Genomic DNA, 26,854 nt, shown 5'->3' with positions numbered 1-26,854 from the left:
GGGGAAATTGGATTCACTTAACACTGTTTCGCTTAAAGTAGCATTTTTCAGGAACATAACTACACCGTTAAGAGAGGAGTTACTGTACAGATGAAGTGCGTCTGATGAAGTGGGTATTCACCCACGAAAGCTTATGCTCCAATACATCTGTTAGTCTTAAAGATGCCACAGGACTCTCTGTTGCTTTTTACAGATCCAGACTAACACGGCTACCCCTCTGATACTGTACAGGTACTGTATGTTGCCCAAAACCTGATTGCAGATGGGACATCTGCACGTTTTATTCTATCAGCTGTGGTTTTAAAAGAACAAAAAACCGAAACCACCACATCAAACACAAAACTTAATGTGTTAAAAAGTATTTTCTAACAGTGATTTCCTTTAACTGGCTCCTTGGTTAACCTATTTAAGCTTTTATCTTTTTACCTTTCGTATTAAGAGATACTCAACTGTCATTCATTGCTCATTACAATCCATTTGTCACAGTTAATATTCTATTGAGTTAGGTATCAGTAAGAAAATGTGTGTTCTTCTCAAGAATGTTCTGCCTTTATTTGTAATCGGGTTAGTGGAAATATCTAGGAAAGCCATTGTTCTGAAAAATAGTCATAATAAATCCCATAAGGAAATATAAGGGTTGAACAAATAGTGAAAAGTATGTCAATAAAAAGTCTGTCCTTGGAATATGATGCTTTTATATAGAATCCCTTACAATGTACCATTTTTCATGGCATATACTTTTGGAGTGTTCCCTTTCTAGAGAAATAATACACTACAAGGATGCCCACTTCAAGGACTAAATGGTGAATGAAAATACAGTTTTGAAATGAATGTATTCTTTAAATACCAAATCTTTTTTGATAGCTGTTTTTTTAAAATTTTTTTATATTAAAAAAAAAAAAAAAGGAAAATCTTCCATTGGTGGAAGATGGTTTCCTTCATTAATTCTGATGCCATAACCATTTTTGAATTAGTTACTTGATCATTGTCAAATGTTGGTTGGTAAGATATCTTAATTTTCTTATGTCTCCTTTACCACTGGAAAACTAAAGGTTGAGTGTACTTTGGGATTGGAGCCAGATAAGCTAGTCTAGTTGTTCACTCTCTTATTCTGTTTTCTACTCCCTTCTCTGTCAACAAGATCCTTTCTAATGCTCTGATCCCAGTGCTACACTGAAATGTTACTTCCTCATCAGTTGGCTGGAAGGCCCCATGCTACCTCATCAGTTGCCTGGAAGGCTCCATCTACTCTCATGTGTCAGACCTACCATCCTAATGTGTCATGCTGTTCCCGCTGCACCAGCTCTTTCTTTCCCCAGCTTCAGTTCCTGATATGACCCATCTCTTCCTTCACTGCCTCCTTGGGAATAGCCAGTGTCCTAAGAGTATCAGAGGGGTAGCTGTGTTAGTCTGGATCTGTAAAAAGCGACAAAGAGTCCTGTGGCACCTTATAGACTAACAGATGTCAAGAGTCTGATGAAGTGGGTATTCACCCACAAAAGCTTATGCTCCAATACGTCTGTTAGTCTATACGGTGCCACAGGACTCTTTGTCGCTTTTTACAGTGTCCTAAGAGTTAATTCAAGCACTGCTACTTTAATAGTTCTGGTATATTCGAATCCTGTCACTTTATGAATCTTGGGAATTACTCATACACTGTTAATTTTAGATTTTTTTAAAAGTGGCAATAACCTGCATTGTAGCATTACTTGCAATATCTGAGTTCTTAAGGGTAAGGCGCATGTGGAAGTTTTAGCCCTGAGGCCTTCAGTCTTCCAGTTCTTTTCAAGATTTAAATGTCCCTCTTCTGGAAAGGTTAGAGAAAATACTTCAGCATTGGCATGCCAACCCTTTGCTGCATAAGATAGCATTGTAATATTGCAAATCATGATGGATGTAATTTAAAAAAAGAAAGAAAATCAACGAATGAAGCACTATGGTTAGTGAAAATTGTGAAAGAATCACAAAAACTCATAGTGGTATCTCAGAAGTTCCTAATGCATCTTATCGCAAGAAGCTTTAGCTCTTCCGTTTCTCATAATGGTATAGAAATAAAATATGTTGTTAGATTACAGGTTTGAGAGTTGAAGTTGCATCCGTTCAGCAGTTGGAACAGTGCACAATTTTATTGATCTTGAACAGTATTCAAATTGTTACTTTTCAGGTTATACCACCATATTTCATTTTGCTATATTCATTTTGGTACTCCTGAGGCCTAACGTCTCTATGTGATGTTAAGATTTCTTCTTTAATTACTTTCAACAATTCTCGATTACAGAGAGCACAAACCTCAGTTACTTTTTTATTTTAATCCTGAACAGATTCAGATGCCGAGCAGGATGCTGCTATCAAACTTGCCCAAGAACGAGCTGAGATAGTTGCCAAGTATGACAAAGTAAGTGCTCCTGTTAATAGTGTAATTTTGGCATTGATTATTAGAAATTGAAATGTGGGCTTCCTCTGGCAAGTTCAAAAATAAATAGTCTTCTCCTAAAATATTCTGTGTGATATTCTGCATCAAGTTCAGTACACATTAACGTTAGGAGAGCTTGCTTTATTTTATTTTTTTCCGTGTTTTTGCTGATGGTTTGATGAACTTAAGTTGCTTCAGGGCTATTTTAAGATTTTTGTCATTTTTCTCTCACTTATATTGAGGTGCCCGTGTCGAACAACCAGTTAGATTTTATTTATTCTGATTGATGCTAGTTAGTGAATCCAATGTATTGATCTAGAGACACAATTTTTTTTTTTGAGAATACACATACTTTAACTCTTTATTGATGCATGATAATAGAAATTTAATGCTAAATCAGTAATGGCGATTGAAAAGAAAAAAAAATAACCACATTGATTTGCTATAGTAACCTATTTTATGTAAAGAAAAAAATTTCAGCCTGTGCTGTTTTTGTACCATATAGTAAGTAAGACTGTCATATAATACAATTGGGTTATGCATGCCTACACCTTACTCACATATTCTCATCACAGTATCATTGGTAGTCATACGACGTGCTAGACCAGTGATACTCAGACCTCAGTGGTTCAGGAGCCAAATTAGTGATCAACATTACCCAAAAGAGCTACAGTAGTAGGAGGCTATAGTGGTATATATTCATATTTAAATAGTATGCCGGGGAAATATATAGTTATATACACACACACGTGCACACACAATAAATCTATATCTATAAAATAGTAGTATATATTATTCTCACAACAAATAAGTTAATAACTTAGTGCAGGTTGATAACTTAATTGATTAATAACATAATAAAAACATCCTTATTGGTTAATAATTTAGCCTGGTTAATAATTAAATCACACAATGTTTTAATATCATGTGTTGCAAAGAGCCGCAGGAGACACATTAAAGAGCCACTTGCGGCTCCCGAACCTCAGTCTGAGTATCACTGTGCTAGACTGTAATTTGTGGAGGTAAGGAAACATTATGCAAAATTGTATATAAAGTAAAGCTTTATCTATATAATGTGGAATATATTTGATTTTAAGGGAGCCATAGGGATTTTCTTTTCACTGACATTTGTTTTGTAGCAATAGCTTTAGTGCAAAGTTGGTAGCAATCATGACTGAAAGACTGTTTAATTATAGTGGTGCAGCACTGCCACTATAGTTGAGGTTGCATCACATCTGTTTAAAGGTTGACCTTGCTCAGTAATCTAGACAGGGCCGGCTCTGGCTTTTTTGCCGCCCCAGGCAAAAAAGCCTCCCGCCGGGGAGAGCGGAGCCCTGGCGGCGAGCCCCGCCGGGGCTCCGCTCTCCCCGGGGGCCAGAGGCTGCGCCGGGGGGAGGGCGGCGAGCCCCGCCGGGGCTCCGCTCTCCCCGGCGGTGAGCCCAGTCGCGGCCCTGCTCTTGGGCCGGAGCGCCGCGCCGCCCCCCTCCAGGTGCTGCCCCAAGCACCAGCTTGGTGGGCTGGTGCCTGGAGCCGGCCCTGAATCTAGAATAGACAAACTTTTTCAGATTTCTTTGAAAGTTGGTGCGCCTCTGAAGTGTGCAGGCTAGGATTAATGACTTAAATTTGGAGTCATTTGAGCCAGGGGTTCCAGATATGTAAGCTCAGAAAAAAATAGAAATTTAAAAAAATGGCTAGGTGGTGTGTGTCTTTCATTTGATTTGATTTGATTTTACTTTATTTTCATTGTACAGAGCTAAAGGTCAAACTATTGATATGATGCAGGTCAAAATGGTTCTAATCTGTCACATTTTACCCAAGGTGGTGCACTAAATCTTTGGGTACCCATGCTGAGAACAGTATTTAAGAAAATATACATTTTTAATTTTATGCATGCATCAATACAGAAAATCAGCTAGAAGGTTTATAGTCTTGCCATTTTATATGCTTTAAAACTCAACTCTTGTAAGCACACTAAAATCTGAATAGTTATTTGTATTACATTGAAATTTAGTGCCCCTCAAGGGGGACAGGATGCAGGGTAGCATTAGGAATCCAAATTTGGGGTTATTCGGCCAAGGAGTTCCTGAGTGCTGCCTTGTACTGAGACGCGTTAATGATTGGCTGAATCACAATGGCTGTGAACTTACCCTTTAATTAACATAATTAAGGATAAGTTAATCACAAGCCCCCAGCTACGACAAAAGGAGTTTTTTTTTAACTGAGCAGCTGGAGGTTGCTACAATTTGAGTCATGGGTGGCAGTTTTAGTTTTGGGGGAATGTAATTGAAGTCTTTTGGTGGGGAGGGAAATTGGATGTGTTATGCATCCTGGGAGGGGAGGGGCATTAGGAGATGGAGGAGTGGGGGGTTAGGGGAATAGGGATTTGGAGCTCCAGCAAGGGGAGGGGGTTATCAGGAGGGAGATAAATGGGGATGGTAGAGGAGGCAAGGCCTCTATTCGGCATTGGTGAAGCCTCATCTGGAGTACTGTGTCCAGTTTTGGGCCCCACACTACAAGAAGTATGTGGAAAAATTGGAAAGAGTCCAGCGGAGGGCAACAAAAATGATTAGGGGGCTGGAGCACATGACTTATGAGGATAGGCTGAGGGAACAGGGATTGTTTAGTCTGCAGAAGAGAAGAATGAGGGGGGATTTGATAGCTGCTTTCAACTACCTGAAAAGGGGTTCCAAAGAGGATGGAACTAGACTGTTCTCAGTGGTAGCAGATGACAGAACAAGGAGTAATGGTCTCAAGTTGCAGTGGGGGAGGTTTAGGTTGGATATTAGGAAAAACTTTTTCACTAGGAAGGTGGTGAAGCACTGAGTGGGTTACCTAAGGAGGTGGTGGAATCGCCTTCCTTAGGGGTTTTTAAGGCCCGGCTTGACAAAGCCCTGGCTGCGATGATTTAGTTGGGGATTGGTCCTGCTTTGAGCAGGGGGTTGACTAGATGACCTCCTGATGTCCCTTCCAACCCTGATATTCTAGGATTCTATGGTTCTAAGAGAGGGTGGGGGTACACTCCCTAGCTCTGCCATTGTACCCCAACCTTCTTGCACCCTAATCTTCCTGCACTAAACACTCTGCCAGTGTACTGCTACTCCTGCACCTCACAACTGTCAGTGTACTTCAACCTTCCTGCATCTCAGCCCTGCCAGTACACTCCAGCCCCCTGCATTCCAACTCCCATTCACTACACAACTCTGCGAGTGCACCCCAAGCTCCTGCACCTCCAGCTCTACCATGGTTCTGGTGGTCCATTCAATATTCTGGGAGACAGGAATTCCTATAAAATAGCCATCACAGCTAGCGCTAATGGAGACCTTTTCTAGCACCTTTATCACAGGGGTTATTGAATGTATAGGCATCAAAGACTGGACTTACTCATGAAGGAGGCCTTGGCAGGTCAGTGCTGAGGCTGTCAGAATGGCACCTGTCATGAACAACAAGGATGTGTGTGCATACATGCACATCAGCTTTGATTTATTATTAGAAATTGTCATCTTCTGTATCAATCAAACCTGGGGGAAATCTTCGTCTCCCTCTCACTCCTCGTATCCAGACAGTATCAAAGTGTGGCTGCTCTTCATCCTCATATGTCTAAGATTCATCATTTTCTTTCTGCACATACAGCTAAAATGCTGCACGATCTCCCATCTTTACGACTTCACCCGCCTCCACCACCACCTCAGACCTCTGTGACAAACATATTACTCCCACTGATTCTACAAAATGCAGCTGCTAAAATTATCTTTCCCTGTTGATCAATCCATATCACCCCCTCCCTTTCTTAATCTCTCCACTAGCTCTCCCTCGTCCACCACATCAAGTTAAAGACACGTCCTGTCCTTCAAAGCCTTTTAAAACATTGTTCCTCACTATTCATCTGTTTTTCTTTTACCACATTGCTCCCCAACTCCACCAGTGACATGAAGGGTTGTACAAAAAAGACAGCCTGAGGAACTTTTCTGCGGTGGAAATACTGTTTAAATGAGTAAAGTTGGTGGGATGGTTGTGGAGCTCTCATCCTTCGTAGGTCAGATTGGGAGTTCTATGGTGGTGTTCTGCGTGACAGATATAGAATATGCCTCCAACTGCAGAACTCATGTCCTGTCTTTTTAAGTTTTAGACCAGCTTGCTATGTGGTGCCATAAGCCTTCATTGTTGCCTTTCTTTCTCTTTTTAGGGACGAGAGGGTGCCCAGATTGAACCTTGGGAAGATGCAGACTACCTTCTTTACAAAGTCACAGATAGATTTGGTTTTCTACAGTAAGTTGCTAGTTTGAAAAGGAAATAAGATTAAAAGTTTATTACTTATTAGTATTTTTTGATGTATGCCTAATTGGTGAAAGTATTGATTGCTTACTTGTAATAGAACTGCTGTGAGAACAGAATTCCATTCAGTGTATAAATTCTAAATGGTTTTGCACTGTGGTTTTTCTATTATTATATTCTCAGCTTTTTTTATTCTGTGATTGAAATTGATCTGTAGTTGGGAATAGAAAAGTTTGGGACTATTTTATTTGAATGTGAATGTTATATTTAGTTAAAGTGGATACTTGTAGTGCATCTGAATTAAGATTGGATAAGTTATTTGTATTTTTTGAATTACAAAATTAAAATTTGCAGTGTAATTGGAGCTGTGTTGGTCCAAGAATATTAGAGATTTGAAGAAAAAAGCTCTGTGTAAGTGCAAAAATGTCTCTCTCATCAATGCAAGTTGGTCCGATAAAAGATATTACTTCACCTACCTTGTCTCTCTCAAATTAAAATTGTAATATACATATAAAATTTTTGAAAAGTGCAGATCAGAAGTTTTGAAGCCTTAGAGAGGGAAGCTTCTTTTTATGTTTTTACTAATTTTTCCATCTTTTTCATTTAAAAAGTGTAGGAAATTCCATACAAAATTCTACACTAATAAAAAAGTAAGATCCTGACCCTGCAAAGACATATACCTGTGTTTCAGGTTATTCACTGACTAGTCCCATTAAAGTTATAGGGACTGTTCATATTGCGTAAAGTTAAGCTCGTGCATAAGTCTTTGCAGGGTTGGGGCCTAAAATAATTAAGCACTCAAAATCAGGAAATGCCAGAATCCAGATTGTGTGCACCCCTGGTGCATTCCAATATAGACTTGATCACATACTATTTATTAAAAGAAAAAAAAACCAGGATTAAATTGTAGTATGTGATATTGTAAGTAAAGACCAGCATAACAAATGTACAAAAGGAGGCAGAGTGAAGATTGGTATTTCTTCACTTTTCTGTACCCAGTAACAGTTATGACATTCTGTTAACATTGTGGCATCTTTCCATTGACTTCATAGAGGATTGGATCAGGCCATAAATAAGCCTTAAGACCTGGAAATGTCTTTACCAAAGCTGCCTGTGTTCCATTAGTGCCTTTAGATGGGTGTAAGAGCATATTATTAGAAGATCAATTTACAGATATTGAACAGCACAGAATGATTTGCTAACCTTTCTATTAGCCAGTCAGGATTCTTCAGTATTTTTAGGCCATGTCTACACTACAAACTGTGGTGGATGCAATTATGTTGGCATACAGCCACTGAAGTTTTTATATCGCTTGGACTTGTGCATACTTGGCTGCTTGTGTCAGTGCTGGTGTACTCACCAGGGGTGCTTGTGTCAATGCAAAATGTGGTGCATCATGCCACCATCGGGTATTGTGCCTTTTGAGAAATTTTTGCCACGTGTTGTGGGATAGAAATGACTTGCCCAGGAATTTCTGGGAGCTAGGGGTCAAGTTCCAAGCATGCAGCTTTTTCCATCTCAGAATACCATTAATATTCCATAATTTTCGTGCCTTTTAAAAAAAAAAATCCCACAAATCCACGTGGTGCTTTTCTGTCTCTGCAATCTCTGTCAGAAGCATGGAGCCCGCAGAGCTTTGCAGTATTCTCATGAATGCTGCAAATACAGGTTTCATGATTCTCCTGTATTTGCAGATCTGCAGGATGTACTGCAATAATGAGGGATGTGAGGATTTCTTCTAGGCCAATTTGCTGAGGGACATAGAGACAAACAATTCAAGGCTGTTGGTGGTGTTCCTGGAGCAGCTGCAGACAGGTCCATAAGTGGCGCTTCATTGAGAAACAAGCACTGACTGGTTTTCCATGCTGTCAGTCATATTGGCCCACCAAGCTCTTTGTTCACGGTCTGATGCAGCATTAGTTTACGGGATCTCACAGAACGTGTCCTCCCTAATCCTCGTCTTTCTCTTCCTCCTCAGTGTTCTGCATAGGTTTACCATAGCTCTACGCTATTGAGGATGTGGTTTCACTGTGTTGCTGTAGCAGGGTGTTTGTCAGCTGGAGACAAATTTGAGCATAGACACATGCACAAATAGGTTGATGCAAGGTGACTTATGTCAACCTAACTTTATAGCGTAGACTAGGCCTTAGCGTTTCATGGAATATTTGTCCAACAATGTTTAAAAAAAAAAAAAAAAAAAAGTTCAGAAATTGGGAAGTCTAGATTGTTTACTGGCTAGTGAAGACATTATTTAAAAGGCCTAATAAATATGTTCTTATAGCATTCTTCCTCACTTCCTGCTGATACTATTCTGTGATGTTGCTGCAAGCTGCTAATTAGCTGTCAAATTTTGCCTTGGGGGTGGTTTTGCTTCATTAGTGGGTGAATTGATTCTTGCATATATGGTTTATAAAGTGCTTTTGAGTCAAGTGGGATGAAAGATGCTGTACTTTGTAAACTACTATTATTACATTGCATGTATTTTGGGTAAAAAAGAGAAAAACACACATGTGGGCGGCGAGGAAGAAAAATGATTTCTTGTTGGTTTCCTAGGGCCTAGTTCAAAGATCACTGAAGTCATTGGAAAAAGTCTCCCATTGACTTTGAGGAGCTGAATCAAACTGCTGGAAATTTGCAAACCAATTCTGCATTTAGGCATCTCTTATGAACTACTCCTTTAAGTTGATTTTTAATGCTTGCTACCTGAATAACCCTCTCTTTCTTGACTAACTTCTGAAGGTCACTCAATCCCTCACTTCTACTATAATTCTTTTTTCTGTTCAGCTAGTCAGTGTTCCGGAAACTCAGATCTCATGAACCCTAGTCCTGTATCTTAATCATTAGATCATATTTCCTCTCAAGTACTGACATTATTCATTGGTACATAGGTACTGTACAAAATCCAGTCCCTGTGTACTCAACTGTATGGGATGGAAACAGAAAGATTTATAATGCACACAGACTGCATAAATTAGTAAAGATCTTAGGTCTGTGTAATTAGTGAAGAGACATAGTATCGGTCTGCTTACCGGTATGTATTAATCCTTGAGAATGAGAGTTTACTTGAGTGCCATCAGTGCGGCTCCATGATTCTCAAACCTAGAACTCGTTCCAGATGACATTTATATTATTCTGAGATGTGCCCAAAGAAGAATTTACTCAAAACAGGAATGTCAAACTCCCTTTGTGGGAAAGCCAATTTACGCTGGGTTCACTTTTTAATTATGGTCACGGTCTTGTGTCTTTTGCAGTACTGAAGCTTCAGAATTTATCCGTTTGCCAAAGAATTGTGATTCAGGTTGTAAGCTTTCATATAAGGAAAAAAAATAAGACTCTAGCTTCATGGTTGTAAAGATAACCTTGAAAATATGTACAATGTAGTCATAATGCAGTTTATAGAAAGCCTGTAACAATGGCCCCAAAAGATGTGAACTGCCCCATTCTTTTCAATTTGCCGTTAACTCTGAAATCTAAAGGTAACAAAAGTCTGCATTAACGATTTCACTGGTTGATAGTTTTATGGGAACAAGCTTATCTGAAGGCTTTTGTCTTCCCAATTGTTCCTTACTCAGTTGTCAAGATCAACTTTTCCTGACAGCATTTATAATGCCCTTGAATTGTGAAATTAAAAAAATGTAGAATATAGAAAATTGGAAATGTGAGGACAGTGTAAAATTCAACGAGGCATCAGAATAAAAAAATATAAGGAATCTGTAGTGATTGTATAATTAATTCTCATTTTATTTAAAACTTCATTTTAAAAGTTTAATTTAAACTGCTGCAGAATTTCCTGTCTGATTTAGCGGAAAGCGTAGAATGTAGGGAACTTCTTACAAGATTAGGTCTCACTAGTTACAGACTGCAGTGGGACTTGATTATCATCCATAGTTTGTATTTTTCATTCTTTATCCCCATTAGAAAGCTGCATTCTGTTTGTATCATCCTTTGGTGGCTCTATGTACGTACACCTTCGGCTGAGCTGACTGCTGATAGGACAGAAAAGTTTAATTTGATGGGTTACTTCATGTGCCTGGAGGCATGTACACACAAGCTGCTTCTGTGGCCATTTACGTTACGAACTGTGGAAGAAGCAGTAAGAAAGGAAAAGGTGGGAGGTTTTCAAGGAAGAGTTGTAGGGGCATGTTCTTTTCAAGTGCTTGCTCATGTCCATTCCATACTAGGTGTGTGCGCTCGACACATGCATCGGTGCCAGAAGTATTTCCCTCAGTGGTATCCGTAGGGGACCGGCTTTGGTGCCCGCTGGAGTGGCGAGCACATGCCACGGTATAAGGGGCGCCGCCAGCTCCCCCAACCCTCAGTTCCTTCTTGCCGCCAGTGATGGTGCTGGAACGCCTGCTGCTCGAGGAGCCATCGGACTCACTGTTCGACTTTCTTTGTTCCATGGCACCTGCCAGGGTGGCTTTACCCTTACATGAGGGGGTATCAAAATTATTAATGCCCTATGGCAAACCCCCTCCTCCCTGCCACCTATTTCAAAAAGGGCTAAGCGCAAATATTTTGTGCCAGCTAAAGGCCATGGAGCATCTCTATACTCACCCGGCTCCAAACTCCCTCGTAGTTGAGGCCATTAATCAGAGGGAGAGACAGGGTCAACCCGGGGCTATGCCCAAGAATAAAGACTCAAAGAGCCTGGATCTGTTTGGGCAAAAAATGTATTAGTCTTTCAGCCTTCAGCTGAGAGGGGCCAATCACCAAGCCCTCCTTGGCCGCTACAACTACAACATGTGGCAGACCATGGCCAAATTCAAGGTCTCGTTGCCCAAAGGGTCCAGGAAAGAGTTCTGGGCGATCCTCAGAGCGTATGGGGGCGGCCAGTACGGCCCTCCAAGCAGCTTCGGACATGGCAGACTCTGCGGCTCGCACCATGGCTTTGGCCGTTTCCATGCGGAGGGCATCCTGGTTGCTCCTCTTGGGTCTGTCGACTGAGGGTCAGCAGTCGATGCAGGACCTCCCCTTCAATGGCCAGGCCCTGTTTGCAGAACAGACGGACAGTAAGCTGCATGGATTGAAAGACTTCAACACTACCCTGAAAACTCTAGGGCTGTACGTCCCTGGGCCAGCCCGTAAGCCATCTCGGGGTCAAGGGAGCCAACCCCGGCAAGAGCCGCCCCATAAGAAGAGTAGGGGCTACAAGTGCTGCCTGAGCCACCCACCTCCACCCTCTGCCCAATCGGGCCCGACCCGCAATAAGCAGGGGGGGCAAGCAAGCATTTTGAAGGTGCACTTGAGGGCGACCTACCAAACTATACCCCAGATCTGTCTTTCCTGCTGTTTTCCAACCGCCTTTCTTTTTTCCTCCCCACATGGACCACAGTAACTTTGGACCACTGGTTCCTCAATACTGTGGTGCAGGGTTACACCTTCCAGTTTCTTTCTACCCCCCACATCCTTCTTCCCCTTCAGGGACCCCTCTCACAAGAGTCATCTTGTGTAGGAGGTAGAAGGGTTGCTGCAGCAGGGTGCAGTGAAAAAGGTTCCTCGCGAGTACAGGAACAAGGGGTTCTATTCCTGGTACGTTTTAATCCCAAAGGCCAAGGGCGGTCTACAGTCCAACCTGCACCTGCGAGACCTCAACAAATACCTAAAGAAGCTGAAGTTCCGCATGCTGTCCCTGGCCTCCATCATCCCCTCCCTGGATCTGGGAGACTGGTATGCTGCCCTCGACTTGAAGGACGCATATTTCCACATAGCGATCTTTCAAGGTCATAGACGTTTCCTACTTTTCATGGTGGGACCCGACCACTATCAGTTCGCGGTCCTCCCATTTGGTCTCGTGACAGCACTGAGGGTGTTCACCAAGTGCATGTCAGTACTAGCTGCTTACCTCAGCCATTGAGGTATCCAGATCTACCCGTACCTCGACGACTGGTTTGTCAAATGCCGCTCCAGGTCCAAAGTTCAGAGGAATGTTGCGGTGCTGCAGGTCATGTGCCCATCCCTGGGCCAGCTGGTAAACTACAAAAAGTCGACAGTTAGTTCCAGTGCAGAGAATAGAGTTCATCGGAGCGGTGCTCAACTCCACCTGTGCCAGATCGTGTTTACCGCAGGAGAGGTTCCAAGCGTTGGTGGACCTCATCGCGGGAGTCTCTGCGTTCCCCCTGACCACGACCAGTGTTTGCCTGCGCCTGCTGGGCCACATGGCAGCATGTACATATGTTGTCTGCCATGCCAGGTTCCGGATGCGGCCCTTACAGCAGTGGCTAGCGACGGTCTATTCCCAGTCCAGAGATCACCTGGAAAAGATCGTTACCATCCCCCCGATGATACTTACCTCGCTGCAATGGTGGACCGACCCCAGGGCAGTCCTGGAAGGGAGTTCGATTTCCCAGCCTTCATCACTCCATCGAGTTGATATCGGATGCCTCGGACCAACACTGGGGAGCACATCTCCGCAATCTCCAGACCCAGGGCATGTGGTCATCGGAGGAGATAATGTTGCACATAAATGTCAAGGAGCTCAGAGCAGTATGCTTGGCCTGTGGAGTCTTTCTACTGCACCTGGCAGGCAAGGTGGTGAGTGTGTTGATGGACAATACGGTCTCGATGTTCTACATCAACAGGCAAGGGGGAGCACAGTCATTGGCCCTCTGCCAAGAGGCACTCCGACTGTGGGATATCTGCATCAACCACGCAATCCAGCTGGAGGCCTGTCACCTCCCTGGCGTCAGGAACACGCTGGCAGATTGCCTCAGCAAATCTTTTTCCTCTCACCACGAGTGGTCACTCCATCCAGAGGTAGCACGGACTCTCTTCCAGAGGTGGGGAACTCCCCGAGTGGACCTGTTCGCCACCAGACAGAACAGGAAATGTTATCGCTTCTGTTCCCTACAAGGTCTTTGGGCAAACACTTCCTCTCCGATGCCTTCCTCCTGTCATGGTCGGGGGGGTTCTGATGTACGCATTCCTGCCAATCCCGCTCATCAGCAGAGTCCTGTCAAAGGTCAAGAGAGACGAGGCCCAAGTCATCATGGTTGCCTCGGCGTGGCCGCGCCAAAATTGGTTTGGTTCACTGATGGACCTGGCAGTGGCTGCTCCCTGGCCCCTTCCTGACCGACTGGATTTGCTCTTGCAGGATCACAGGCATCTCCTACACCCCAGCCTTGCCCCCCTCCACCTCACGGCGTGGATGCTGCATGGTTGAACTTGGAGGAGCAGGTCTGTTCTAATGAGGTCCAGCAAATCCGCTTGGAAAGCAGGAAGCCTTCCACTAGAGCAACCTACCTGGCCAAATGGATGAGGTTCTCCCACTGGGCATCTGAGCGTAGCGCAGTGGGTCTCAAACTTTTTTTTTACTGGTGACCCTTTTCACACAGCAAGCCTCTGAGTGCGACCTCCCTAATAAATAAACACACTTTTTAAATATATTTAACACCATTGTAAATGCTGTAGGCAAGCAGGGTTTGGGGTGGAGGTTGAAAGCTCGCAACACCTCATGTAATAATCTCGCGACCCCCTGAAGGGTCCCAACCCCCAGTTTGAGAACTCCTGGCATAGCGTCTCTCCAATGCTCTCCTCTTTACAATCTATCTTAGATTACCTGCTCCATCTTAAGAACCAGGGGCTGGCCCTCTCCACCATCAGAGTGCACCTTGCGGCTATCCCCGCGTTTCACCTGCCAATCCAGGTCAGACGGTGTTTTCACGTGACATGTCGGTCCGATTCCTGAGAGGGCTCCAGAGACTCTTCCTGCTGGCCCGGGCTCCTGTCCCACAGTAAGACCTTAACTTAGTTCTTTCTAGGCTCACGGGCCCACCCTTTAAGTCTATGGGCTCCTGCTCCCTCTCCCACCTGTTATGGAAGGTCACATTCCTTGTGGTGATAACATCCACGAGACGAGAGTCGGAGCTTAAAGCCCTGATGTTGGAGCTTCTATATATGGTGTTCTACAAGCACAAAGTTCAACTGCGACCCCATCTGGCCTTTCTGCCAAAGGATGAAGGGCCTTCTGGTGTCATCGCAGAGGCTTTCCAACTGGATCACCTCCTGCATCTGGACATGGTATGAGCTGGCACAGGTGCTGCCGCCACCGATTGTGAAGGCCCACTCGACCAGAGCTCAGGCATCCTCGGTGGCCTTCCTGGCCCACGCTCCCATCCAGGACGTTTGCAGAGGCGGGCGTGGTCTTTGGTTCACACGTTCACGGTGCACCACGCCATCACTCAGCAAGCCAGAGACAATGCTGGGTTTGGCAGAGCTGTGTTGCAATCTACACCTCTGTGAACGCCAACCCGCCTCTGTTAGCACTGCTTGGAATCACTTAATATGGAATGGACGTGAGCAAGCACTCGAAAAGGAAAAGACAGTTACCTTTTTTGTAACTGGTGTTCTTCGAGATGTGTTGCTCATGTCCATTCCATAACCCGCCCTCCTTCCCCACTGTCGGAGTTTCCTGAAGAAAGAACTGAGGGTGGGGAGAGCCGGCGGTGCCCCTTATACCGCAGCATGTGTGCACCGCTCCAGGGGGCACCAGAGCCAGTCCCATACGGACACCACTGAGGGAAAAACTTCCGGCACCAGTGCATGTGGCAAGCACACACCCCTAATATGGAATAGACATGAGCAACACATCTTGAAGAGCACCAGTTACGGAAAAGGTAACTGTCTTTTTGCTGATGCGCAGAGGTGATTCCAGGGTTATGCAGCCTTCCTCATGTCCTCCCCATTTGTGTCACACACCAGGAAGTACTGGCTTCGCTTTTTAAAAAAATTACCCAGTACAAGCTGGCTATTATGCACCTTGGGAAGACCTAAGTGGCACCAGTACTTTCCCTGCGTCCTCTAATATTGGAACAAGAGTTAGAGCTTTCTCTGAGTCTATGTGGAGTAGGAGGGAGGAGATCTCATTGCATATAACATTCTGGCAATGTGACAAATTGGCAACAAAAATAGTACAAAAGTGAGATTCCGTTTCAAGGTAAATTCCTAACCTTGATACTAAGTGTAATTTAAAACCACAGTGAAATATCAATTGTGAAACTTTGGTCAGTTCCAATGATTATTATAGTGGTAATTTACAATGTTATTTACAGTGACTTAGTACTGCCTGCTTCTAATGCATACTATTCCATTTTTAATAACTACTGCCTCAGGAAAACTATTCAAAGTATTCACATTCATGTTGTTTTCCATTTTGTAATTCTTTTGATGAATTTTGGATGTACTATTGATTCTGGATATTGAAAAGAAATTGGTGTGGCCCAGTTATTAAAATGTTTTTTAAAAATGAATTGTCAAAATAAATTGCTGGTAAATTAAGGTAACAAGGGCCATAAATGGGGCAGTGTTCTCAGAGAAGTACAAGGCAGTACAGTAATAAAGATTAACAGTGTGAAATTAATAAAGGGAAATTTTTAAGCTGAATATCAGGAAAAGCCTGCTGACAGATAGAGTAGGTTGCAGAATAGACTCCGGGGAAGTGGTAAAAGAAATAGTCACAAGATTGAAATGCCTTCAAGCTGCATGGAAACGTTCAAAACACCGTAATGGAGGCTCAAACTAAACTTACACCCAAATAAAAATAAAAAACAAAGCAAAACAGAAAGAGAGCTCCCCCCTCCCAAGCCATTGTGGCTAAACAGAGTAAAAGGCGGGTAGAAGCAAAAAGGCATCCTTTAAAAATTTGAAGTCATATCCTAGTGAGAATAGAAAGGAGCATAAACTCTGGCAAAGCAAGTGTAAGAATATAAGTAGGCAGGCCAAAAAAGAATTTGAAGAGAAACTAGCAAAAGACATAAACTAACAACAAACATTTTTTTTTAAGTTCATCAGCAGCAGGAAGCCTACCAAACAATCTGTGGGGCCACTGTACAATTAAGGTGCTAAAGGAGCACTCAGAGAAAACAAGGCTGTTGCGGAGAAGCTAAATGTATTCCTTGCATCGGTTCTCATTGCAGAGGGTGTGAGGAAGATTCTCCCACTTGACCGATTCATTTTAGGAGACAGATCTGAGGAACTGTCCCAGATTGAGGTGTTAGTAGAGGAGTTTTTGGAACAAATTGATAAACTAAACAGTAAGAAGTCATAAGGAGCAGATGATATTCACCCCAAAGTTCTGAAGGAACTCAAATATGAAATTGAAGAACTACTAACTGTGGAATGGAAGCTGTCGCTTAAGTCAACCTCTGTACCAGATGACTGGAGGATAGCTAATGTAATAATTTTTTTTAAATAAAAAGGTTCCAAAAGTGACCCTGGCAATTACGGGCTGGTAAGCTTAACTTAAGCACTAGGCAAATGGATTGAAACTACAGTAAAGAACAGAATTATCACACGCACATAAGACGAGATCTTTTTTGTGTGAATTTGAACACATCATTTTCCTATTAGCTAGCTGGAGTTCTGTTTGCAAGTTATATTTTAAAAACTACAATAAGGCAGTGTTAAGGTTGCACAGTTAAGCATTCAGAGTCAAGAAATGCCAAAATTAAAGTGGAACACACAACCCCAACTCTACCCCCTTGTGCAAATGCATTTTAGTATAGTCTTTACATGAGCCCCTACTATTGCTCACATTATAGTGGACTGCCAGGTATACCTAAAGTTAAGGTTTATTCTACCTATCTGATAGGTGTGTAACACCTTGTAGAATTTTTCCTGCTTGTATACTTACTTCAGTGCCTTGGGCTGGGATTTTCAAAGGAGCTAGATGGCCTATATTTGCATGTCTTGTGTGCAACTACATCTTTCTAAAGCTTGTGCATGTTCCCAGAACATAGGACAGATGTCGGAGAGGCAGCATTTGGTGGCCCTGAAGATCAGTGGTATTTGCATAAGGTGACACCTCTACTTCTTAATCTTCAGACTATTCAGCATCAGAGGGAGAACTAAAGATTAATATGAATACAGCAGCCTCAGCAGCTTCCTAGGGTGGAAGGGGCATAGCCTGTAGATAAGTCAGGACAGCAAAAAGCACACTTTCTTACTTATTTCTCCAATCAGGCATGCCCCTGGCAACATGCAGCCAGAGCCTTCACGCTCCTTCATATGGAAATCACCAAGTCAGTGAAATATGACCTGAAGAAGAGCTCTGTGTCAGCTTGAAAGGCTTGTCTCTCTCACCCACACAAATTGGTCCAATAAAAGATATTAGCTCACTTACCAAATCACTGAAAGACATTCCCCTGCAAGATTAAGCAGCCTCAGTCATCTGAAGTATGCTTGGATACTTCATTTGGCACCAATCAGAGCTAATTACTTTAGTTACTCATCAGGTATACAGTGATTAAGCAATAGGTCTCAAATTCTACATCTGTATTTCCTTTGTTTAACCAGCTACTGAGATCTATATTATCCACCGCAGAGCTGTGTACATATTTTTGTCTCCTTTATCTATAGCGCTACTGTCTATGAAGGAGGTGTAGTATTTTTTTTTAAGAGAGCTACCAAAGGCAACTACTACTTTCCTCTTCATTCATTTCATCTTGGTCAAGGCTTGACTCTCTCAAAATCTATTGGTCAAAAATATACTGTAACAATATGGAGATTTCTCTATCAATTTACAGTTTTTAAAAAGAAAACTATCATCACATGTAATAATAAACTTAATCTTACCCACTTTAAGCGTCCCTTAACTTTGTTTTTTCCCCCTCATCCCATCTCCCACCCATTGTCATGTCTGAAATTGGAGTAAAATGCTGCAGAGCAGAGACCACTATATTTGTTCTGCAAGCATGAGTGGCGGGTGGAACCCCCACTTCGTGGAGGCTAACCCCCTGGCCCCGCACCTTCCGCCCAAGGCCCCACCCCCACCTGCTGGAGCCCCAAACCCCCCCTCCTGCTGTGACCAGAGCCCCGAGTCCCTCAGGGCCAGACGAGCCCCGAGCTCCAGGCTGCTGGCTTCATGGGAGAGGGGGACTGAGGGCGGGGCCTTGGGCAGAGCAGGGGCGAGGCCACAGCATTGGTTAGGGGAGGCTTAGCCTACCCTGGCCTTCAGTACCTGCCGCTCATGACTGCAAGTAGCACCAAGGTGTTGGAGTCAAGCATTGTTTGGGGCTGATTCTGGAAAGTGCACATTTGTACAAACTATTTTTTAAATTAGAAGTCTATCAGTTGATATTGGAATACTGAAATTTAGGTCCTTAAAAAAAGATATTGGACCAGATTCTCAGCTTTTGTAAATTGAGGCAGCTCTATTTAGTTCAAGTATTGATTTCAGTGGAACTGCACCGATTTACAACAGTTGAGCTTTTGGCTCATAGTTTTATTCTCTTTATACTAAGAGTCTGTTAAAATACTGAACATGTTTCAGAATAGTTTGCTAATGCTGGAGATTATTGCTTTGCCTGGGGCATACATCAGGCAGCAGAGATCAGTACTTTTTCTCTCACTAAGAGACTGATATGTATCCATTTTTCCCCCTATCAAACTGTATTCTTTAAGTGTTTTGAATATTTATTAGTTGCCTAATGCATTTTTGCGGCAGGCGGCAAAAATGAAAATAATGAAGCAAAAAAATGGATTTCAATCAAGAACTGTTAGATACTCCATTAAATGCCTCCAAATGAAGGCATTGATTTTTTTTTATCCATCTAACTTTAGTAGGAAACATTTTGATAAGCATAATGTTTTTTCTTCTTCTTTTCATTTCAGTGTATTTATGCATTGGCCTTGTTGGAATATTGTCTTTAGCCCCTAAAACATTAGTTCCTTTTAATACCATCACTACATCATTTATACATTCCCAAGATCACTTCTACATAGCTCAGAATAACACCATGACTTCCAAAAGCAGTCATAGCCCTGGGTCCTGCAAACCCTTATTCATGCAACTGGTCTCACTGACTTGAATTTGGATGTCAAACATGTTTGTGTGTTATAGTGAGGCATATAAAAGTAGTAGGGTTTTACTAGGGAATGTAAATTGAAGATGGAAACCAGGCTGCTGAAGCTTTGCATCCAGTAATATTAAAAATGGAAGTACTGTAACTTTAATTGATCTTGGAGGTAGAAATAAATAGAAAAACCCATACACCAAAGCTGTATTAACTTGGTGTATTAGCAAAGCTGTATTAACATTAAGTAAGGTTTTTGGAGAACAGTTTATGGTGAGGCATAACCAATATCCTTCAATTCCTGGGCCCAGCCAGGCATTAATGAACTGAAGTGGCACCAAATTGCGTCTGTGTACTAAAAAAAATCAGTGAAATGTTTGTTCTGTACAAAGATTAATTATGAATTCAAATCTTGTTACGTTATTGGTATTTCTGCCTCGCATCCAGGCTTGCGGTCAGGGTTTTCCTCCTTCTCATATGCATGTGAGGAAGGGTCAGGCCTGTCAGTCAAGATAGTGACTTGACTCCCCTTTCTCTGGGGAGATCCTAGTAGTCTTCGCCACAGACAGATCCTCAGACAAATTCAGAGCTCAAAATTTATTTTTGTAAATTCTCTTTGGGATTGAGCCCTTGTATATGGGAGTTTGATTGGCAGAGATTTTATTTTCTTATGATTTTTTTTTTTTTTTACTCTTGAGAATAGGGAATTATTATCAAAGTTGTAACACAACCTTACATAGTGTACCATGAATTCTGCCTTATAATGTGTGATGCATTTCCCTAGTCTGATTCTAGTCTCTGAAATTATGCATTGCTAATCAGCACTGGTGGAATTGTTGGGGAAGTGCTGTTAAAAAAGCAAATTCAGCTCCAATTAACCTTTTGGCCTTTATAACCTATTGTACAGTCAAGCTTTTTTTTAAAATGAGCATAGTGGGAGTTTTTTCTTAGATTAGTAATGGAAAGTCAAAATAAATTTCAAGATTCATTTTACTAGCACAAGAAAAGATCCTTTTGGTGATTTCAAAGGCATTCAGCGGTTTAAAAAAATATTTTTATTGCATATTTTAGCAGAATTACAAAACATAACTAACAATATAATACACAAATACTCTTGAAGATATACAAGCTTCAGGTCAAGAAACCATCTGTATCATTTTGTCTTAATTATTATCATTCCTGTTTAAAAATTTAGCAGCAAGTCTGACTGAATTCTGAACCCAGGAGCATACAGAATAATGGCATTCAAGGCCTTTTCAAATTGTGCAAACCACTGAATGTGGTGATGGTGTTAAGGGATGGATAACTTTGTATTTTAACAACCAATTATTTTTATTTAAATATTGCATAACACAGCAATAGTGCACGTGCTGTAAACTTCAGCCATGCCCCTTGTAGTTCAGGAACCTGCTTTCCAAAATGGAGGATGAGCTTTGATCTCTACATCCACATTCTTATACAATAATGGCAGCTGCAACACACATCCTTCCCTTTTAATAAACAATTTTTTTAAGCTTCTACGTTTGAAGATTCTGAATGCATATGCCACATGTCTTTCCTTTGCAGTAGTATTGCATCCGTTTCTGAAATCAGCATTTTGTCGTAGAGTGAAATGTGGTGAGAAATGGTGCTGCAAGGCGGGTACTAGTTCTGGCTACTTTGGAGAATTCTTTAATGGTCACTATTGCCCCTCCTAGGGTGATCAGACAGCAAATGTGAAAATCGGGACCGGGGGGGGAGGAATAGGAGCCTATATAAGAAAAAGACCCAAAAATCGGGACTGTCCCTATAAAATCGGGACATCTGGTCACCCTAGCCCCTCCAAAAGCACCTTTTTTGTCAAGTTTGAGTCTGTTCCTAACCGTCTTGTGGATGATCACTAGTCTCTCTGTGTCCAGTTCCTTCAGGATCAGAAGGATGGCATTCAGGACATTGTTCCATCTCTTTCTACTGTTATCTGTAGGGCCTAACGAATTCACGGTCCATTTTGGTCAATTTCACGGTCATCAGATTTTAAAAAGGGGTAAATTTCATGATTTCAGCTATTTAAATCTCAAACTTCACAGTGTTGTAATTGTAGGGGTACTGACCCAAAAAGGAGTTGTGGGGGAGGTCGCAAGTTGTGTGTTGGGGGTTGCGGTACTGCTACTCTTCTGCGCTGCTGCTAGTGGCAGCACTGCCTTCAGAGCTGAGCAGCTGGAGAGTGATGGCTGCTGGCCAGGAGCCCAGCTCTGAAGGCAGAGCCACTGCCAGCAACAGCGCAGAAGTAAGGGTAGCATGGTATGGCATGCCGCCCAGCCCTCAAGTCAGCATTCAAGTATGGGTGGCAATACCTTGACCCCCTAAAATAACCTTGTGATCCCCTGCACCTCCCTTTTCTAATCAGGACCCCTAATTAGAAAAACGCTGGTCTCCTCCCATTAAATGTGTATAGTATAGGGTAAAAGCACACAAAAGACCAAATTTCATGGGTGGGGGAGACCAGATTTCATGGTATGACACACATTTTTCATGGCCGTGAATTTGGTAGGGCCCTAGTTGTCTGTCTCCCTTAGTGAGAAGGAAAATCTGTGTCTCAGGATGGATTTTTCATATATGTTTTTCTTTTATGGTATCCTCGATAACTTTGTGTACCATTTCTTCACTTTTCGCATTATGCAAAGTCTGAGACAGCAGATGGATACAGGCAGGACAATACAAAGCCATATTGGTGATGAGCAATGGTCATACACACCAGCAGTCTAACTGTTGTTAAGTTTTGTGTAGGCGTCATGGGAACAAAGAGTTTTGAGGAGGGACTTGAAGGTGGGTATGCACAGCACTGATCCATGTTACCCATTATGCTTTGGAGGCATTCTCCATAAACATCCACAAAGCTACCTCATTAACCACCTCCAAATTAGTTTTGTTATACAAAAGGATATCTTGGTTTTTGTTCTGAGCTCAGTGCTAGACTTAAAAAAATGTGGGGGGTAGAGTGAGGGAAAGGGACACAAACAAAATTAACATTTAGATGTACTCTATATAAGGGTAGAACAATTTAAAGATGGGTCTGAACAAATGTAAAATTAATGTATTGTTTTATTCGTATTTGTAAAAGTAATTGGTATCTTCTGGTTCATTTTAAAGGTCTGTTTGTTTTCTGACACATACTGTTTACAATACTTTAATGCAGTGATAAATATCAAAACTCATCCCAAGTAAGATTTGATATTATAAACTCTGATTTACACTATTAGTTTTAGTTACCTTGTGTATAACAATGTCAGTTAATTCTTTAATGGACTTCAGCTGCTCTAGAATATTTTGTTATTGCCTCATTTCACATTATAGGGCATCAGTTTGAAAGCTATTATGAAAGGGTGACATGTTTGCATACACAAAACTAGAATATATCCTACTGCTAAATATCATAGTGTTTTTATACTTCGTATCACTCTTTTGACAACTTTTGTGCGTCATAGAATCAAAAAGTAAAAGAGAAAAAGACCTATTAGATCATTTAGTCAATATGTCTGCCAATGCAGAAATTTTCCCCTAAGGTATAATTACTAATATTTTGTCCAGCTAAGATGCAAAAGTCCTAAATACTGGAAATTCTGCTTTCTCTCTTTGGCTAGCTATACCAAAGCCTAATAACAGCTCACTCTAAGGATGTTTTTCCTCATATATTTAATTTTTTTTATTATTATCATATATATGCTAGTTGTACACTCATATACCACACTAAATAACTCCATATCCAGCTTTGTTTTTCCATCCATCAAATATTTTCAGACTTATATTGCTGCTTCTTCTAATCTCTTATCAAATCTATGCATATTCAGCTCTCTAAAAATTTACTTCATGATCATATTGGTTGCTTGTGAATTCTTTTTGTTAATGTGGTGATCAGAATTGAACCTCCTGCTCTAGGTCTCTGCACAGACCTCAAAATTTCAGTCCAAAAGGTTAATGTTCTTCTTCGAGTGCTTGCTCATGTCGATTCCATTCTAGGTGTGTGTGCGCCCACATACACAGTCATTAGAGATTTTTGCCTTCATGGTATCCATAGGGTCGGCGGTAGCGCCCCCTTGAGTGTCATGCTTACGCGTTGGTATACTAGGTGCTGCTGACCATACGCCCTCTCGGTTCCTTCTTACCACCCATGACGGTTAGTCAGAGCGCCTTGTCTTGCATTCTGTCTCCTTTATTTTTAGTTGATAGGTACTTAACTTAATGGTCTAAGTGTTAAAATAGTAGTTTAGGAGTTAGAGTCCCATTAGTGACCCCCACAAGAGCTGTTTAAAGTGTTTGGGGGAGTTCCACAGAAAGGACAAGTGCAGGATTCGCCCTCAAACTCAAAAGGAGTGGGATATCCACTTGAGGGCCCTCATGGAGGCTGTGCTTCGTCCTACCTTGGAGACCCCTCGATCGGACTCCCACGCCCGGCACTTCGGCATCAGCGCACAACACACCGCCGGCACCGGAATCCACCCGGCACCGTTCCCCCTTCCCGGTGCCTAAGAAGCGTCTGATGTCAATGGGCCCGACAGCACCGCAGAAAAATAGGGTTTCGGGCAAAGGATCTGTGACAGGCCACGTGCCTGCCCTGGAGCTGCTTAGGGGTACTGCTGCAGTTGGACCTCCCTAGTCCAGCCAGGGACCCATCTCTGACTTCTGGGAGCAGCAGGGGGTCCTGGCCCCTAGCACGGTCACCTGTGCCCGAAGCGGGCCCAGTGGCCAAAGAGCAAGTAGGCTGTCTGGCACCGCAGAGGCCAAGCCATTTGACGGCCCTGACTAAGGCCCCTGCATCTACGGGCAAGCGGGTTATGGGACCGCCCTCTAAAGCAGCGGAGTGTCCCCGATCCCTGGACCACAGGCGCTGGTCCCCATCACCGCAGCCTTGGTCCCCAGTTAGAAGAGACAGGTCCCTGACGCCAAGGTCTCCACCTACCAGGCACAGGACACCTGAGTCACGACGCTGATCCCTGTACCCACAGTACCGTCGGGCCTCCCACCAGAGATTGCCACGGCGCAGATCACCATCACCTATGCAGTCTTCCAGATATCAATCCCTCCGGTGCAGGATTGTTGCCAGTTGGGGCACGAGTCTCTGCCTCCCCAGCACTGCTCTTTGGGCAGACACCAGTCCCTGCCCTCTCCTTACCAGTCGCCGATAAGGGTCAGTCGGCAGACTCAGGCATCTACAGCTCCGCTCTGGTCACCGGAAGGGAAATGGTCCGAGTCTGAAGGAGAGTTCAGCCCCTCACCTATAAAAGGCGAATCGCTACCAGCCCGTGAGACTGGCGCAGCTTCTATGGTGGCAGCTTGGAGGCAGGGGCTGTGGCCGGCTCAGTGGCAGTACTGGAACCGGTGGGGTGTACCTGTTATGCCAGTCCTGTACTACCACCATTCCTCCCAGGCCGCATCGGACAACCTGCCCCCGGCATAGCAGGCACTGGAGTTGGAGCACGGTGCCGGATCCGACGTGGGAGCGACACAGCGGGCCCCGATGCCCAAGGATCAGTCCCCGGATGAACAAGGGGAAGCCACCCCTCTTCCTGTGGTGCAGTCGCTTTCATCGTCTCCAGCCGAAGCGGTGGCGGGCCCCTTGCAAACAAGCAGTCCCCCTCCCCCCCGACGACTTCAAGGAGGTGGAAAAGAAGTACTGTGTCCTAGCAAAGGGATTTGTGTACCTGTATACCCACCCTCCAGTGGGGTCCATGGTCATACTTGTCATCAACAAAAGGGACAGGCAGGGCTAGGCGAGTGGCACACCGAAAAATAAAGATACCAAGAGGTTGGACTTGTTTGGCAGGAAAATTTATTTGACAGCCAGCCTGAAATTTCGGGTGTCTAACCATCAGGCTCTGCTAGGCAGGTAGAACGTCAACCTGTGGGACTCGATCAGCAAGTTCAAGGAAGGCCTCCCACAAGACCGGGCCCAGGAGTTTGCCACCTTAGTAGAAGAGGGCAAAGCGGTGGTGAGAGGCACCCACCAGATGGCCTGGGATGCTACGGACTTGGTGGTCAGGGTAGTCGCCTCTGCGTTGGTCATGAGGCACAACTCCTGGTTAAAGTCCTCTCGGCTGTCCCAGGAGATGCAGACTAACCTTCAGGACCTCCTGTTTGAAGAAGCAGGGCTCTTTTAGGAGCTGACTGATGCATAGCTTAATGGCCTTAAGACTACCATGCCACCCATCGTTCTTTGGGCCTACACACCCCTCAGCAGGCTAGAAAGCTGTTCCGTGCCCCACCTCCATCGAGGTCCTGGGGTGTCCCCTGGTCTAGCTCCACAGGAAGAAGGACAGAGACAAAGGATTTAAATGGCATTACCCTTCGTCTTCCCGTTCTTCCAGAGGCCAAGAAAGCCAGAAGCAGGCATTTTGAGGATGTGCCCCAGTCACTTCTCAGGATCCATCCCTCCTGCTCTGTCCTCAACTGCCTGCACCCGGTAAGGGAGGTCCCTCCAGACTTGAAGGGGAAAGGTTTCTACTCCCACTATTTCCTAATCCCAAAAGCAAAAGGGGGCCTCAGACCCATTCTGGACCTGCGTCACCTCGACAAGTCTCTCAAGAAGTTAAAAACAACAAGGAGTCTGGTGGCACCTTAAAGAATAACAGATTTATTTGGGCATAAGCTTTCATGGGTAAAAAACCCACTTCAGATGCGTGGAGTGAAAATTACAGATACAAGCATAAATATACTGACACAGGAAGAGAAGGGAGTTACCTCACAAGTTGGGAACCAGTGTTGACAGGGCCAATTCGATCAGGGTGGATGTAGTCCACTCCCAATAATTGATGAGGAGGTGTCAATTCCAGGAGAGGCAAAGCTGCTTTTGTAGTGAGCCGCCACTCCCAGTCCCTATTCAAGCCCAAATTAATGGTGTTAAATTTGCTTGAATTTTAGTTCTGCTGTTTCTCTCTGAAGTCTGTTTCTGAAGTTTTTTTGTTCAAGTATGGCTATTTTTAATCTGTTATAGACTGTCCAGGAAGATTGAAGTGTTCTTCTACTGGCTTTTGTATGTTACCATTCCTGATGTCCGATTTGTGTCTATTTATTCTTTTACGTAGAGACTGTCTGGTTTGGATAATGTACATGGTAGAGGTATTGCTGACACATGATGGCATATATAACATTAGTAGATGTGCAGGTGAATGAGTCCTGACGGTGTAGCTGATGTGGTTGGGTCCTCTGATGGTGTCACTAGAGTAGATATGGGGACAGAGTAGGCAACGAGGTTTGTTACAGGGATTGGTTCCTGGGTTAGTGTTTCTGTGGTGTGGTGTGTAGTTGCTGGTGAGTATTTGCTTCAAGTTGAGGGGCTGTCTGTAGGCGAGGCCTGGCCTGCCTCCCAAGAAGTTAAAGTTTTGCATGGTCTCTCTGGCCTCCA

The 26,854-nt window shown here is 43.4% G+C and overlaps 1 protein-coding gene across 5 annotated transcripts in view; it reads left to right on the top strand.

The window, feature by feature from the left end:
• USP6NL (USP6 N-terminal like) overlaps positions 1–26,854 on the top strand; it is a 199,302-nt gene that overhangs the window by 90,480 nt on the left and 81,968 nt on the right. For all 5 annotated transcript variants that reach the window (XM_024210873.3, XM_024210874.3, XM_024210871.3 and 2 more), the window contains 2 exons: positions 2,322–2,395; positions 6,597–6,679. In XM_024210873.3, the coding sequence (XP_024066641.1) occupies positions 2,322–2,395; positions 6,597–6,679 (157 nt within the window). The remainder of the gene's footprint in view (positions 1–2,321; positions 2,396–6,596; positions 6,680–26,854) is intronic.

The sequence above is a fragment of the Terrapene carolina genome, unplaced genomic scaffold (genome assembly GCF_002925995.2).
Source record: "Terrapene carolina triunguis isolate 2854851 unplaced genomic scaffold, T_m_triunguis-2.0 Scaffold68, whole genome shotgun sequence".
Classification (NCBI taxonomy): domain Eukaryota; kingdom Metazoa; phylum Chordata; order Testudines; family Emydidae; genus Terrapene; species Terrapene triunguis.
The sequence above is the reverse complement of the archived record's forward strand: the minus strand, read 5'-3'. Positions and strand labels throughout refer to the sequence as shown.